The sequence below is a fragment of the Amphiprion ocellaris genome, chromosome 20, assembly GCF_022539595.1.
Source record: "Amphiprion ocellaris isolate individual 3 ecotype Okinawa chromosome 20, ASM2253959v1, whole genome shotgun sequence".
Lineage (NCBI taxonomy): Eukaryota > Metazoa > Chordata > Actinopteri > Pomacentridae > Amphiprion > Amphiprion ocellaris.
This window is the reverse complement of record NC_072785.1, coordinates 2,828,024-2,844,903: the sequence shown is the minus strand read 5'-3', so window position 1 is coordinate 2,844,903 and position 16,880 is coordinate 2,828,024. Positions and strand designations below refer to the sequence as shown.

Here is a 16,880-nt window from a genome sequence, read left to right as displayed (position 1 = left end):
ATTATTGCCATAATAAATAATTACATTTAATAAAAATGTATGCAAGTTGTATCTCATGGACTTCAAAAGTCCCTCAATTATATATTGATTATTTCAGGGCTAGTTGTAGCCCTGCCAGACCCTCCCTTGGTGATGCCACTACTTCCTTCTTCTCACACTGAGAGTAATTACACAAACACTATTGATGTGTGTCTCACCTAAACTATAGTCTTCCCTCTGTACGTCGTGTTTCATTATTATGTGGTGTTTCAGAAATGTGGATGTTTCCTATTCAGTCCTATAGCTGCAGTAACCTACTCTGTCTCTGCCACTCCTCTTCCCAGCTCTGACACATCACTGGCATAAATGATGCTGCTACTAAAACACCAGCATGGAAATGTTGCCACAAACACCAAATTTAAAACTCTGGTGCATTACAAAGTAGAGACAGAAACCTGGCACTGATAGGCTGAATCAGCTTCGTGTGAACTGCTTTGGCAATGACTGAATGCAACCTTCATTTGTCTGTAACAATCACGCACTCTACTTCAATAATCTTGGTGTTTGAGCTGAAATCTCACCTGTGTTCCTTTGCGTAAGATATCTAATCAAAAGCCAGTTCTTCAGATTGGTTTTAAATACACACCAAAGCTGCTCTGAGTCTGATGACTTTGGCCAGTGGTCTCTGCTAAAAATGAATTGGGGTTAAAAAAAAATAAATCTTGTAATTTTGTCTTCAAAGCTTAAAAAACCTCAGCACTGCCTAAAATCTGCCAGAAAATCAATAGCTCATTCCCCAGCACTGTAATCCTCAAATAAATATGATGGTATAAGTCTGTGCTGCTTGGGAGCTTTGATACTAATAGAGTTTAGGTGCAGATTTGATGGATCACATACAGCACGCGACTGACCCCAATGCGTTTTGATTGTTTGTGCAAGAAAAAAAACTGCTCCACATTACAGCGTCTCTGTTTAAGAGCCTGTTTAAGATGTGTTGTGTGTACAAAACAAGTTCAGCAGCTTCTTATATTTTCAGCTAAGTTGCTAATAAAGCTCAGTACATTGTTATTCTGAGCAGGGAAACATGCTCCTGCAGAGCTATGGCGCAGACAGAGCTGGTGCACTCGGTATTGGTATGCTGCTGGAGCAAGAGGGCTCAGCAGGTCCACCACAGAGCAGCATGAACCAGAGGGCAGGGCAACAGCCGGCCTGGCTGTCACTCTTCATTAGCAGGGCACCGTAAGCTACCTGAAGCCCACCAGAGGCCAGCCACAGCGGGGGGAGGACCTTGTTACCACCCAGCCACAATCCCAGAATACCTCCAAATTGCAATCGCTCCGTCAAATATCCACACAACAGACTTTTTACGTCAGCAGTCAACTTTTTGACTTCCTGCTCTATTCAGCCGCACGCACTGCTTCTCTGTATGCGTCTCAATCTGTCCGAAGCTGATCCATTTACTGCCCTGCATTATACAAAACATCACCACTGATACACCTGAGAGAGACCAGGTAGGAATAAACTGCCTTTAATTAGCCCCATATGTCATCTTTATCAATACACTGAGGGACTGTGGAGCATCTGCACTTACATGGTGCATCTCCATATTTCTTAACACCAGCAGGTGTAAGTGATAATTACTAAACTTAATATATTTATATATTTCTTGTATTACACAAGCTTCCAAGACAGATAAGACATATTGTGATGGAGTCAGATCTGTTCTGTTTGTTGTTATTGCGCCCTAGTGGTTGTTTTGTGTATTCATTCATTTTTGTTACCTGAGGAAAAGAGGAAGTGAGGTCATGCTCATGAGGTCACTTCCTTCTAATCTCCTTCCTTGCCTTTAAAAGCCAGTCAGTGGCAGTCACACCTGTTTTGCATCTGTTACTATCCACACCTTCACAGTTTGAAAACGGCATCATCTGTAAGTTCTGTTTGTTTCTTATTATGAAAGCAACATATGTGTATTATTATTAGTTTAAAATGTCATTTGCAAATAGGTCATTTAAGATATCGGTTGATTTCATTTATAGGCCACGTTCTTTGTGATGCTTTGGATTGTGTATGCCTCTTAATCAGTATGTTTGTAGGAGATGTTTGTTTGCAGATTCATTAAGTTAAGAAATATTATTTTGGTGTTTTGTGAACACGTGGTCTGTTTATATGTGTTATACTGATGCAATGTTTTGTTTATCTCTGGTTTTGTTTGTAGTTTTCACACTTTATCACTTTATTCATTAAACTACCCAACTCAACACATGGCCTGTTCCTTGGAGTTTGATGAGGAGAGTGTTTAGCTGTCTGTATAGCTGAGTAAACGTTCATGGAGACAACACTTAGCGAGGACAGAACACATATACAGGAGCCAACCAAGACATCAGCACATAGTTGGAATAGAAAAGTGGACCCGTTTTTGAGTGAAACTCAATTTGAACAGGTTGTTTTCCTTCGGCCTTCAGTACAAAAACCGAATTATTTCATTCCAAATCTCCGTCTTTGCGATGGTAAACCTTTTGAGAAATGCTGCACTGATTATTCAGTGGTGTCAAGGACCAGCTTCTGAGGAGGCACATTTACAGTCTGATGTTTGGGATTTCTGTAGATGCTGCTGTTAATGCAGTTCAGTGCATGGGAAAAGAAATGATGGTACATGCCAGAGAGAAAAGGATGAACTTCCTGTGCTGTCTAACCCAATAAACTAATTTAATGATGCTGCTGAAGATAAAATGATAAAACTGACAGCGAGGTCCAACAACCTGAAGGGCAATGGATGCATCATCAAGCACACATGCTTGCTAAACTATACATCACACTAAAGCCCAGAGAAGTGTAGGAAAAAGGCCACAGATGGCTGATCCTCTGCATAATGTGTTCGCACTATGTTTTCCCAGCAAAACACATTACAGGGCTGTGTCAAACTGCTCAAGGATCAATCATGCTAATCAGTCACAGCGATCACTCTTGGAAATTACATCTTTTGCTGAGCTTCAGCATCTCCCATCAAGTGGTCTGATTGATAGGTGATAGAATGTGACTGTGTCAAATGTGGCTGTAGGTAATAGATACCAGGTCTAGATTAAGAACTTGCCATCTGGAAAGTGAGCGAAAGGGGGACAGATGATCCTTCAGTGCTGCTGTCCCTGTGTCGCCGCTCCGGAGGACATAAAACACAAATTGGTGCGCAAATATCTCCTGGAAAATGTCACCTCTTTATATAAAGAGTCCCTGACCCAGTAAGCCTTTACAATACAGGATGATGGCGACTGCACTCCAGCCTACATCAACAATTTCTCACATCATATTCAGCTGAGACGCTGTTATTTTAGAGTTAGGAAAACGTGATGAGTCAGATGATGAATAAATGAATCACTAAAGGTGATGAAATATAAATTACAGTCGGGTCCATAAATATTTGGACACTGACACAATTGTCAGTATTTCAGCTCTGTACTCCAACACACTGGATTTGAAATAAAACAATCAAGATGTGCTTTAAGTGCAGACTTTGAGCTTCAATTTGAGGGTATTAACATTCAAATCTGGTGAATGGTGCAGGAATTACAATACATTTTATATTTTATATCACCAGGGACCAAACCCAGCGTCTGCTGATGTCTATGGGTTCCAGTCTTCAGGCTGTCATTGACTGCAAAAGCTTTGGAACCAAATATTAAATGTGACAACTTGATTGATGATTATGTTAGTTTGTTCAATTACTTTTGGTCCCTTAAAAAAGATGGAGGGCACACCTAAAATGTATTGTAATTCCTCCACCGTTCACCTGATCTGGATGTAAATACCCTCAAATTAAAGCTGAAAGTCTGCACTTAAAGCACATTTTGATTGTTTCATTTCAGGTCCATTGTGGTGGAATACAGAGCTGAAATGCTGAAAATTGTGTCGGTGTCCAAATATTTATGAGCCTGACTGTATGTGTGCCACACCAATATATCATTTATTTTACATTTGCAGTAATATCTATGTACTTCCGTAGCTCTGATAACAAATTATTTTAGCTTTAATTCAAATACTCTTGTAATGACACCACAACAGAACCTCCTCACCTCAGGCAAACACTTCATAAACAGGGTCAATGTTTCAATCTACTATCCCAGCACATGAAATTACAGCAGGAAGAAACTAGAAAAGCACTCAGACAGCACAGTACTCCGCCAAAGCTGCTCAGTCGCTGCATAATTTCTGATGGATTAGTCCCAATAAGTCAATGATACAGAACTGCAGTGGTCCTTCACCATATTGCAGTTAGTTTTTTGCAGATTTTTAAATTGTATTTGGTATCACAGATTTTTTTATATATCGTGGGATTTTGCAGTATATAGGTACAGTAATTTTATATATTTATTGTTCTGGTGAGCTGTTTTGAAAAACGATGCTGGAGGAAGGATATCTACCTTTTATGCACTCTGCAACTGGCAGATGCTTTTACTTTGACACACACAGGGAGCAGCACCATTAAAAATGTGGCAGAAAGTCATCAAACACACTTCACACTCACAGTCCTGACAACAGAACACTTAACTAAAATAACTAGGCTGACTAAATCACAAACACATAATAAAACACAAACACTAACAACACTGTAACACTAACATAAACCACAATAATGACATTTAAACCCCAACACCCCGATCTCCCATCATGCAATTACAGCACAACAGTTCAGTCATAGTGACCGGTTCTGCAATTGATACATTATTTTCATTATTTTTGTAGTAAAATAAGCAGTTTCTAGCCTGGAAAAATTAAAACAATATAAAAAATATATAACAAATAATAATTAAAACATACTAAAAGAATGTTTAATTGAAGTGAAACGCGTAGTGTACAGCACTGGGTGCTGATTGGCTCAGCGACTGCAGCATCAGTCTGCTCTGTCTCTCATGTGTCGCAGCATTCAGCATCTCGCCTTGTCCATTTCACATGGATGTCTGATCGCTGCACATAGTGTTGCTCTGTGGTGATGTACGTTGTGTGGGGAGGGTTTATAAAGCCTTAAAACATATATAAATGATAAAATAAATATGGTCGCTACTTCGCGGATTTTCGGGACCACTGTATTTAACAAATCCATGGATCCAGACTTTAAGCCACATCACTGTCAAAATCTAATCAGGTGGTCCTTGTGTCATTTATGACCTTCTCTGAAAATTTCATCCAAATCTGTTATTCCGTTTTTGAGTAATGTTGCTAACAGATGGATACACAGACAGACAAACCAACGCCGATCGTCCTTGGCAAAAGGAATGCAGCAGAGTTATGTGAGCTGGACAATGGTGCCTCTTGGGTCCATTTCTTAGCCAAGGTGTAGTCAGTTTAACACTTCCATTTTAACTCAAGCCTCTTTGTCACAGTCATACGCAGCCACAGAGATGCTCAGACATTATTATTCCTGTCGCAGTTCAAACAGGTTCTTTCAGATAGGCAGAGACTGGGGGGGGGGCACAGAACCTCCAACCTTTCATTCTTATTCTTACATGGTAATCATCTCGCTGCTGTTTTGATACTGATAAACCATCTCAATTATAACACAAATATAACCGGAAAGGTGATGTGATGCTTGACCTTTTTCAGACGGCAGTACAAGCATCAGAACATGAGCCCTTATCAATCAGAAGCAACCGATCTGGCATTTCAGGACATATCAAAGGGTCTCAGAGAAAGTGTGTTCAGTGAAGCCAATCATATATATATCGTTTCAATAGAGATTTGTCATTTTATCTAAAGGTGAGGCTGCAGTACATTTAATCCTTTAATCATTCCTAAGTGAGTAGTAGACAGAGAAAAGCTTGCAAGGACTTTATTTGAATTTTCTTGACTGAGAATTTCAAAAAAAAACCAAACTGCATAAAAGAAGACAATGTACCATATTATGGCCTTATTAAGGAACGGAAATAAATAAATCATGGATAAGTAAGTCTTTGATGAGTGTTTCAAAGTGGATGAAACTGGCACTGAGTGAAATCATTTCTCTCTGGGACGTACACATGAGGCACACATGTACCGAGCTGATTATTAACTTAATTGGTTTGGGTCAGTTTGAATGAACCTTCCAGTTTCTTCCCATTGTGCTCGTCATGGCCCACCAATCAACCAATCAGCCAAACAGTTCCTTTTCAATTCAGCCAGGTTCTGACAAGTAACAATGAAAAAAGACAGACTCGACATTTTCATAGTACTCACATGCCAAGAAGCAGTCCATACTGAAAGAGATGTTGTCCAGAGAGATGGCTGAACCGGGTCCAGGCCCATCTTCTGTGCTGAACTGGAGCCAGAACCTGAGGAGGGACGCAGCAGTTTTAACTACCTCACAACCTGTAAATGGTTAGATAGCTTCTGGCTGGAATGAAACACAGAGGGATTTAATGTGCTTTAAGAAATTACCACAGAGAATTGACTTTGGATGGTATACATTGTGTGCCTTCTGATGTCTTAGTTGGTTGTGTTAAGAAGCGACACTTTCAGCACAGATAAAAGAGCTGCTCCGCTCTTTTGAGGATTACTGGAGATTATTGGATGTGGTTACAGACACCTCGTGTGAACTTTAATATTAAAAATATCATAATATTTTGATGCCTATTGTCTTTCCACAAGTTTCATGAGACGACTGATACTGGCACCACTCTCATGTCTGTCTGGAAAAAACTAATACTCGAGTCAACAGTTTCAGCAGGAAGACTGGAAACTTGGAGAAACAGCTAAATTGATATCAGGTAAAGTATCAGAATTTATTGGCATTACTAATGAATTAGTACCTCATTAACATGTTACTTGCATGTTTTGTTTGCTAATATGAGCAAAAACAACAATTGTACAGGGATTTATGTAGTGGACTATTAATTGTTCAGGACCAGTTGGTAGTGAACCTTATGGATAGATTTTTTGAAAGGTCAGAAATTGGGTCTTGAATCAGACCAGCAGTTTTCCTTTTTCTCCAATCATTATGCGAAGCTAAGTTAACAAGTTTGTGACTCCCAGCATCTTATTTAGCATACAAGTACAGTATCAATATTTTCATCTAACTGTCATGCCACAAACATAACAAGCATATTTCAAACAATGTCCATGTATTCCTTTAAATAGTGACAAGTTAAATACATTTTTCACTGATGTGGAAATGGTTTTCAGGGCTCCATTGTGTTACCATTTTCATTGCAAATAAGACCCAAAATCTGTCAAGTGCGACTAAATATTTTCATTGACTGATGAGCCTGACATCTATAAAGCCTGTGTAAGTGTGGAAATGTTCCTCTGTACTCCTATGGAGATATTCCATTAAAAATCAGCCGTTTCCAGCTACAGTAGTCATTTTCCACATTAACGATGTCTAGATTGGATTTTTGATTAATTTAATTCATTAAAAAAAACTGCTTTTCTTTCAAAAATAAGGACATTTCTAAGTGACCCCAAACTTTTGAACGGTAGTATATTTACCATTGCTCATGTTACAGTATGAGAAGAAGCTTTTATTTGTCACAAATACATTTTTTACAGCACTATGAAATGTTGTTTTCACATATCAGCTATGGTATGTATGGCCTCTGGAGCAGGAAGGGTTAAGGGCCTTGATCAAGGGGTCTGATCCTCTGACCTTCTGATCAGTAGCCCAGAAAGTTAAACACTGCACCACCACTGCCCCCTCAAGAACATGAGGAGATATTAGAACATGAGGAGAACAAGAGATGAACATGAGGACATCATGAGGAGAACGTGAGGAGAACATCAGGAGAACGCCAGAAGAACATGCAAAGAACAAGAGGTGAGCATCAGGAGAACATGAGGAGAATGTGAGGAAAACGTCAGGAGAATGTGAGGAGAACATAAGAACATGAGGAGATCAAGAGGTGAAAAACATGAGGTGAACCCGAGGAGAATGTCAGGAGAACATGAGGAGAACAAGAGGAGAACAAGAGGAGAATATGAGGAGATCAAGAGGTGAAAAACATGAGGTGAACCTGAGGAGAATGTCAGGAGAACATGAGGTGAACATGAGGAGAACAAGAGGAGAATATGAGGAGAACATGAGGAGAACAACAGGAGAACGTCAGGAGAATATGAGGAGAACAACAGGAGAATATGAGGAGAACATGAGGTGAGCATCAGGTGAACATGAGGTGAACAACAGGAGAACATGAGGAGAATATGAGGAGAACGACAGGAGAACATCAGGAGAATATGAGGAGAACAACAGGAGAATATGAGGTGAACGTGAGGTGAACAACAGGAGAACGTCAGGAGAATATGAGGAGAACAACAGGAGAATATGAGGTGAACAACAGGAGAACGTCAGGAGAATATGAGGTGAACATGAGGAGAACAACAGGAGAACGTCAGGAGAATATGAGGAGAACAACAGGAGAATATGAGGAGAACATGAGGTGAGCATCAGGTGAACATGAGGTGAACAACAGGAGAACATGAGGAGAATATGAGGAGAACGACAGGAGAACATCAGGAGAATATGAGGAGAACAACAGGAGAATATGAGGTGAACGTGAGGTGAACAACAGGAGAACGTCAGGAGAATATGAGGAGAACAACAGGAGAATATGAGGTGAACAACAGGAGAACGTCAGGAGAATATGAGGTGAACATGAGGTGAACAACAGGAGAACGTCAGGAGAATATGAGGAGAACAACAGGAGAACATCAGGAGAATATGAGGTGAACATGAGGTGAACAACAGGAGAATATGAGGTGAACATGAGGTGAACAACAGGAGAATGTCAGGAGAATATGAGGAGAACAACAGGAGAACATCAGGAGAACATGAGGTGAACATGAAGTGAACAACAGGAGAACGTCAGGAAAATATGAGGAGAACAACAGGAGAACGTCAGGAGAACATGAGGAGAACATGAGGAGAACATGAGGTGGTACAGATGGTGGTTCCCTGCAAGTGTCTGATGTAGAAGATCTGCTGCTGCTGCATCACCTTGTACCTTGTGCTGAGCTACCTTGTACTAACTTTAAGCCCAAGACCATCCTTTTATAAAAGAACAGATTAAGTGTACAAAACAACAATCTGCACTTTTATTCCAGTACAATCATTTAAACAATGTGTAAAGAAATGAACTGTCCACACCTGTCGCTTTAACTTGATGGTAATTATATCATATTTCAAATCTTGGAAGGACAACCTCACAAGTTCTCAGACCACCAACACTCAGATGTGGAGTCTACTTTTACTGTCTGCTATTTCCTGACTTTTGCATGCACTTTGGGCTCTATTTATGACTCTATTTAAGCTCTTCAAAGGTCACTGTGCAAACTCTGGCAGGTTCACCTAGTGGTTACATACATGACATTCTAATTAAGAGCACAAGCACAGCTGACTACATAACCTAGGAATCAAAAATTAATCACTGTCAGGGGAGCAGGATTATCCAAGCTTGAATGGCAAAGAAACTCCCAGTCAGGCAAACAGAGATGAAATGCCTTATCTGGGATTTGTCTTTTTTCTAACTTTACTCTATTTTGTTTTCATTTCTCTCTTCATTGAGGGGAAATCAGTGCCGTAGCTAATTGGAAGGCAAGTTAGAGTGGACAGAGCCTTGTGAATTGATTTCTCCTCTCTTCATCACAGACAAGCAGAATACAGAGAGAGGGCGATAGTTTGTACAACTGTACACATGGCTGGTCCATCGTATAAGACTGGAGTCCCTGCGGGATTCATTAATTTTGTGGAGTTAAGAGGAGATGTTTTCCAGAAAATGGAATGAAAATGTTGAAAATCTGCATTTATGAGGAAGAGCTTCTCTGTTCTGTTTCTTATGACCTCGTTTGCGGTGGGAGCACTTAAGTATTAGTGTGAGTGTGTCAGAGGTTTGTTGGCATGAGACTCAGATGACTGATCTGCTCTTACACACTTCAAAGCGGAGCTGCCAGTTTGATGCCCTCCGACAGTCCAAACACATTGCTTTGACGTAATCACGACGGCCTGACATTGGGTGAGAGTGGCGAGTGTTTGTCATACCAGTCTGCCAACCCGTAAAGGGGAAGCACGATGAGTTTCCAGCCTCTTTCAGATTTGGCTTCGCTGGCTGAATGCCACAGCTGGCGGCGCTCTTCAGGTCCTGTACTGTTCTCCATGATCCACAGAGACAGCGACCCCTTTTGTAAGCCTCCAGAGCACAGCCAGAATCTCACCTGACGGAAGAAGGATGAGATTTTAAATGATCAGTGCTGTCAAATCAAATTTTAGTATGCGCTGTGGGTTAACACAAAGTTGGATTGATGGTTTCTGAGAAAAATGTGTCTCAGTCTATAAAGTACCACAGCAACGTTTCAGATTTGAGGTAAACCAGCCAAATGTGTTATCAGTCAAGGGCTGGATGCACATAAAATTGCACTGAGATTAATCAGCAACAGCCATCTGTTCATATAATTATTCTAAGATTAATAGAATTCAATCAGGATTATAATTTGGGATATTTTGCCATCTATGCTGCTCCTGCATGCTTCAGCACAAATCGATCTAAACATTGCTGTTTCCAGGAGGAATATGTTGGTTCTAAATCTACTTAAAATTAAACATCACATGGGCTGTCACAGGAATTAAACAGTAAAAGGAAGTGTGAATCTAAAGCTCAGGATGACCATGTCCCTGTCCAGCATTTTTAAGAGCCATGAGCATGATTCTTGTTTTAACATTTAAGTGGAACAGACGCTGGCATAAGCCTGATGGCTAAATTCAACACTTTCAGGCTGAGTGCTGGCATTGTGGCTGTTGATCGCAGGTTGCGGCCCTTATCATCACCGGCGAGACCACATGGTGACCATTTAAACATCAAGATTACAGGCACTGCACAGAGCACGCTGGGCATGACATGAAAGTAAACGTGGTGTGCAGCTAATACCCAAAACTAATATCCTCGACATAGTTGTCCAAGAGCAGACAGACTGGGTTGAACAGCACCAGTTTGTAGAGAGAAGGATTTAGAGTGTTAATCTGGAATCATGGCTAATCTTTGGCTGCATGCCAAGAAGCTGTGAGGGAAAGTCTGAGTGATGTAGTCCTGCTGCCACTGCTGTCCACCTCTAATGTACCTCCACTGAGAGACGGCAACTTCATTTTTGTTATTTTCCTTCTTTTCCTTATTTTATTCTCTGTGGTCAGCTTATTTACACATTTTTCTCCATCTGTTTCAGTATCTGGGGCTGCACAGTGGCGTGGTGGTTAGCATTTTTGCCTTGCAGCTAGAAAATCCCCGGTTCACGTCCAGCCTTCCTGGGATCTTTCTGCATGGAGTCTCCATGTTCTCCTGTACATGTGTGGGTTTTCTCCAGGGTCTCCAGCTTTCTCCCACAGTCCAGAAACATGCTGAGGTTAACTGGTGATTCTAAATTGTCCGTAGGTGTGAATGTGAGTGTGATTGTTTGTCTCTCTATGTAGCCCTGTGATATGGCGCTTTTACTCTACTCGGTTTGTGAGGTTTTCCATTAGGACATAGTACCTGGTAACAGGGCCGGGGTTCCAAGCGAGCTGAGTCAAGCCAATAATGTGATGTCTACAGAGTGCAGGCCGCTGATTGGACAGGGAGTGATGACACATGAGAAAAAAAACAAACAAAAACTGGCAACAGCGACGGTGCTTTCTCTGACCCTCTTCTTTTACTTTGAATCTGACAAAAAGCCATAGACTGGGCAGCAGGTATACCATCACCTCGACACAAATGACGCTAGGGACTTCCAGGCCACCGTACAATGATGACTCCACCCACGATGAGGTGGTACTCAGCTGTAATGTAAAACAACCTATACCGAGTTGAATCGAGTAGAGTCGGGCCGAGTCAAGCCAAGTTGAGCTGAGTAGGTGCTAGTGGAAAAGCGGCTATAGACTGTTACCTGTCCAGGTGTCCCCCGTCTTCACCTTAAGTCAGCTGGGATAGACTCCAGCCCCCCGCGACCCTAATGAGGATTAAGCAGTGTATAGATACTGGATGGATGTTTTATTATCTTGTTTTGTGACCTCTTTACCGTTGCATCAGCTTCCTACTTCTACTCATCCCTTCTGTCCCAACTTTCCTTACCTCTGATTACTCCTTGCCTCCACTTGAAATGTGCAGAATAAACAGGCAGAGGGTCAAAGATCACAGGGCTGAGCAACATTCAAATAACACAACTCCAAATCCCAGATATAACAGCATCAATCAAGACGTCAAGTACACAACCTCCTCACCTGGCGACCTGCTCTCTGAGCATCACGGTCTTAATAATGCATAACTTTTGATATTTTCATAACCAGGTCAGGAGACAGCATCTGTGATTGACGAGGTCAACCTGACTGTCTGTTAGGATCTCTGAGGACATGCTGATGGCTCACTGCTAAGTCACTGTCAAAGCACATTACTGTTTGTTTTTTGAGCTGTTTCTGAAAGACATTAACATACCAAATTATTAAAAGTTTCCAACTGAAGAAGTAGCCTTAAAAACATAGCTGAAGAATGCAGCTAAGTGACCTTATATGCAAAGTCTATTCATATATTTTTAGACCTATTTCTTTTTATTCGCATTACTCTGAATCTCAACACATAGAACACTGATCTTGCAGTCTGTAACATCAGCTGCTATAAAGAAAATAGGCAAAATAAATTGAACAAGTGTAAATGTTTAATCACAGAAGCACACTGATTACAATAAGTGTGACTATGGCAAACTACAGGACTATCAGTGTTACAGTAAACATAGAAACTTTCTGAGTCTCTATATGTGTTTCTAGTTGACCCTTCACAAAAAAATCTGCCCCCAAAACAGCCACTGTCCAGTTTATCTGCATTTTAAAGTTGTGTGTTCTTGGTTTTAGCTGGAGGAGAGTTGTACTGGAATACTGCTGTAAGCTGCAAACCTTAACGTGTCTGGAAAACTAATTTACAATACTTGTACAGTTCTAACCATGTATTATTCTTAAAGGCACGGAGCGTGTCTTTAGATAACAATGAAATTATGTAGATTTGTAGATTTGAAAAATGCCTGTTCAGGGCTGGAACACTGACTGCATGGAAGCCTGTCAGAGCTGAGAATGACAGCAGGCCTGTCCTGTTCTGTCTTTAGTTCGGGGGAGTTCACACGTCAACGACTCCAGTCAAACTAGCATTAGATAGACAGCCTTTAAAAATCATTGGTTATTTCCTCATCCTCAGAGCATTTCCTTTTGTGAAACTGCAGAAAATTATTTGCATTTTTTTTTTCTGACAGATATTGCTATTTAAACTGTTATATGTTTTAAATTCAAGCTTCAGTTCAATATTCATTCTGTAACAGATTTTAAAGAGGATACCATTAGAAGTGTGACTGCAGAACAAGAACAGCATGAATTTGTAAAGCCACTGACGGTTTGAACTGTGAGCTACTCAAGCAGCATAATGTGTACCTTAAGTTGTATTGTTTTAAATTGCAATTTTGACCTTAAATTGGGAAGATTAAAGACAGTTTTCAATCAAGTTTTCGGATTGGCTTATAGCTGAGGATGTTAGTCTGGTGCAGTGATTGTCATTCCAGTTGAAAAACTCCATTGTCATCATCTCTGAATTCAATTTTGTGTGAAACTGCAGACACTTTGTTGCTAAATTTACATCAAACAGTGAGCAGTAAATCTGGCACTTGTTTTTATTGTAAACTGTAAATGTGCGGTGTGGAAATGGAAAGATTAACAGACAGTAAAATGAAATATGTGGTGAGGGGCTCACTGTGCAGGGGGAGTTTCTCAGAGGAGGAGCGAATAGAGGACTCCTCAGTATCGCTGATCCACGCTGGCCTTTAGACTGGCCTCCCTCCACCGTGAATGTAGCACCTTTAACAAACACGCACATATATTAATCACACAGATGAGGAAAAACAGGGATTAGTAATTATAGATTTAGCAAACAAAACTGAATAAAAAGCTATATAATTTATATATGATGTTCTGTAACAACAGCTTTATTAAGGTGTCTCTCCTTTTCCTCAAAAGAACCTTCAAACAGTGCAGTTTACATCAGTTATCCTTCATTTCAGGCTACTGTCACAGTAGAATGCTGATGAAAGAACACAAATAAAATTACCAAATATAAAATTACAATGCTCCATTTATAGTTTCCACACACCACCTCTGAGATTTCTGTAAAGAGCTGAGAAGAAAAACAAGCCTCAGCAACCCCTGATTTTAAAATCTAATGAAGAGACACACTGGAGTTGCTGCACTCATGATGAACTGCAGACGTAGGACTGAGAGTTTACATGTCAGGGCTTTAGCACCCAGTGGGAGTCTGTTTGTAGCACTGACTCCTGAACATGACAACATAACAAGCGTCCAGTGCATCAGAGGATCTGGTTATCTTTCCACACTCACAAACTCTTGAGTTTCAAGACTGAGTTCATGTTATGTTCAAGTTTAAAATTCCTCAGTCCTGCTTTACTGTAAAATGTTTCCCTTTGAAGTGCATTTTAATGAGGCCTTATCGTTCTGCGCACTTAAGAGAGCCTGCAAATGAGTCACTTCATCACTTGATCAGAACTGTGCTCATGATATCATGAAAGATGTGTGTGAGCTACCTGATGACGGGCAGCTCTGCCTGGTTGCCTTGGCTGGTGACTGAAGTCTTCTCCAGGAGAGACCGCGGCTTGTTATTGACTGCCAACTGCACTCTCCATCTTCAAATGAGCAGTAGCTGCCATTGAGAAAGCGGCCTGGAGAGACACAGGAGAGAATATATCAGTGGAGCAGAGGCAAAGATGATAAGGAAGAGGGGGGAGGGGATCATATAATGAGTGGACAGGCCCAGCAGGAGGTCAAAGAAGAAAGTAGAGTGAACACTGGCAGCCAAATTTTCCAAGGAGGAAAAGGGGGCTGGTGCTGGGGTATGGACTGGCCATCAAGGAGCTGAGCGACAAGAGGTTCAGAGGAGAGCAGCAGACCAATGGCTCACAGGACTCAGTGTGTTGCTAGAAATTAGGACTGAGGTGTGGTGAGGCGAGGATCTAAGACTGACCCTAGAAGCAGAAGATGGGGAAGGGCTGTGGTGTCTATAGGGGAGACAGGGAGGAGGAGAGGGGAAGGAAGAGAGTCTGAGGGGAAATGAAGCTGAGATGGTGACATGGTGCCTTTTGGGGATAGCAATCAACTTGAAACTTCGAAGAATGGCCCGAGCCTCTGAAGCATTTAACCCACAGACTGCTGTTTGCAGCATTAGCCTGTCCACAAACAAGAGTGAAAATGTTTAATTGGATTGCGTAGAAAATACAACTCAAGCTTAATCACAAAGAGACTGAAAAAGACTATTGTGTCAGATTGAATAAATGCAAACCCCTTTTATTTGCAAACAAGATTTCTCAGGGTTTTTTTTTTTAGCTGACACAATAAATGGAATGCAACGTCAAATTATTATGTCAAAGGCATATTTTTTGATGAGCATTGTGCCTATATGTCTAGGACTCATTTAAACATTTTTAACTAAGTCAATGCTTCCAACTTGCTCAAATGGCAACAGTACAAACACCTGAATTAGCACTTAGCTCTGGTGTTCAAATCAGAGATACATGCAGTAGATTCTCCATGTTATGTATATGTATATAAACATATAAAAATTATGCACAGTAATGTAAAGACATGCAAACAGCTGTAAAGAACCTGAGAATAGCTGTTATACACTCACTGACCACTTTATTAGGTACACCTTGCTAGTAAAAGGTTGGACCTCCTTTTGCCTTCAGATCTGCCTTAATTCTTGATGGCATACTTTCAACAAGGTGTTGGAAACTTTCCTCGGAGATTTCGATCCATACTGACATAATAGCATCATACAGTTGCTGCAGATTTGTCATCTGAACATCCATGATGCCAATATCCCGTTCCACCACATCCCAAAGGTTCTATTGGATGGAGATCTGGTGATGGTGGAGGCCACTGGAGTACAGAGAACTCATTGTCATGTTCAAGAAACCAGTTTGAGATGATTTGAGCTTTGTGACATGGAGCATTATCCTGCTGGAAGTAGCCTTTAGAAGATGGAGCCACTGTAGTCATAAAGGGATGGACATGGTTAGCAGCAATACTCAGGTAGACTGTACAGCATCTAAACAATGCTCAGTTGGTACTAAGGAGCCCTAAGTGTGCCAAGAAAATATCCCCCACACCATTACACCACCAGCAGCCTGAAACATTGATATGAGGCAGGATGGGTCCATGTTTTTAAGTTTTTTACACCACATTCTGACCATCTGAGTTTTGCATGTGAAAAGGATAATCATCAGACCCGGTGACGTTTCTCCGATCTTCTATTGCCCAGTTTTGGTGAGCCTGTGTGAATTGTAGCTTCAGCTATCTGTTCATACACCTGGTGTGGTCTACTGCTGCTGTAGCCCGTCTTCTTCAAGGTTGGACGTGTTGTGGGTTCAGAGATGGTATTCTGCATTCCTTGGTTGTAACCAGTGGTTATTTGAGTTACTGTTGTTTTTCTATCATCTCCAACTAGTCTACTCATTCTCCTCTGACCTCTCCAACAAGGCATTTTTGTTCACACAACTGCTGCTCACTGGAGCTTTTCTCTTTTTCAGACCATTGTCTGTAAACCCTAGAGATGATTGTGTATGAAAATCCCAGTAGATCAGCAGTTTCTGTGCCTGTCTGGCACCAACGACCATGTCATGTTCAAAGTTACTTTAATCACCTTTCTTCCCCATTCTGATGCTGTTCTCTTGACCACGTCTAAATGCCTAAATGCATTGTGTTGCTGCCATGTGATTGACAGGTGTACCTAATAAAGTGACCCGTGAGTGTATAATGTATGATTTGACTGTGGCTTTTCAACTCTGTATGTGACAGTTCACCTAGACAGGGAGGTAATTAATAATGCATGCCGTTATCTATCATTAGATCTTGAGCAATCCTTTCTCCATGTCAG

General features: G+C 41.0%; 1 protein-coding gene across 4 annotated transcripts in view; it reads right to left on the bottom strand.

Annotated features, from left to right (window-relative positions):
* alk (ALK receptor tyrosine kinase) overlaps nt 1–16,880 on the bottom strand; it is a 498,812-nt gene that overhangs the window by 72,606 nt on the left and 409,326 nt on the right. For all 4 annotated transcript variants that reach the window (XM_055005938.1, XM_055005937.1, XM_055005939.1 and 1 more), the window contains 4 exons: nt 14,533–14,667; nt 13,689–13,792; nt 9,977–10,149; nt 6,184–6,278 (listed from right to left, as the gene is read on the bottom strand). In XM_055005938.1, coding sequence (XP_054861913.1) covers nt 6,184–6,278; nt 9,977–10,149; nt 13,689–13,792; nt 14,533–14,667 — 507 coding nt within the window. The remainder of the gene's footprint in view (nt 1–6,183; nt 6,279–9,976; nt 10,150–13,688; nt 13,793–14,532; nt 14,668–16,880) is intronic.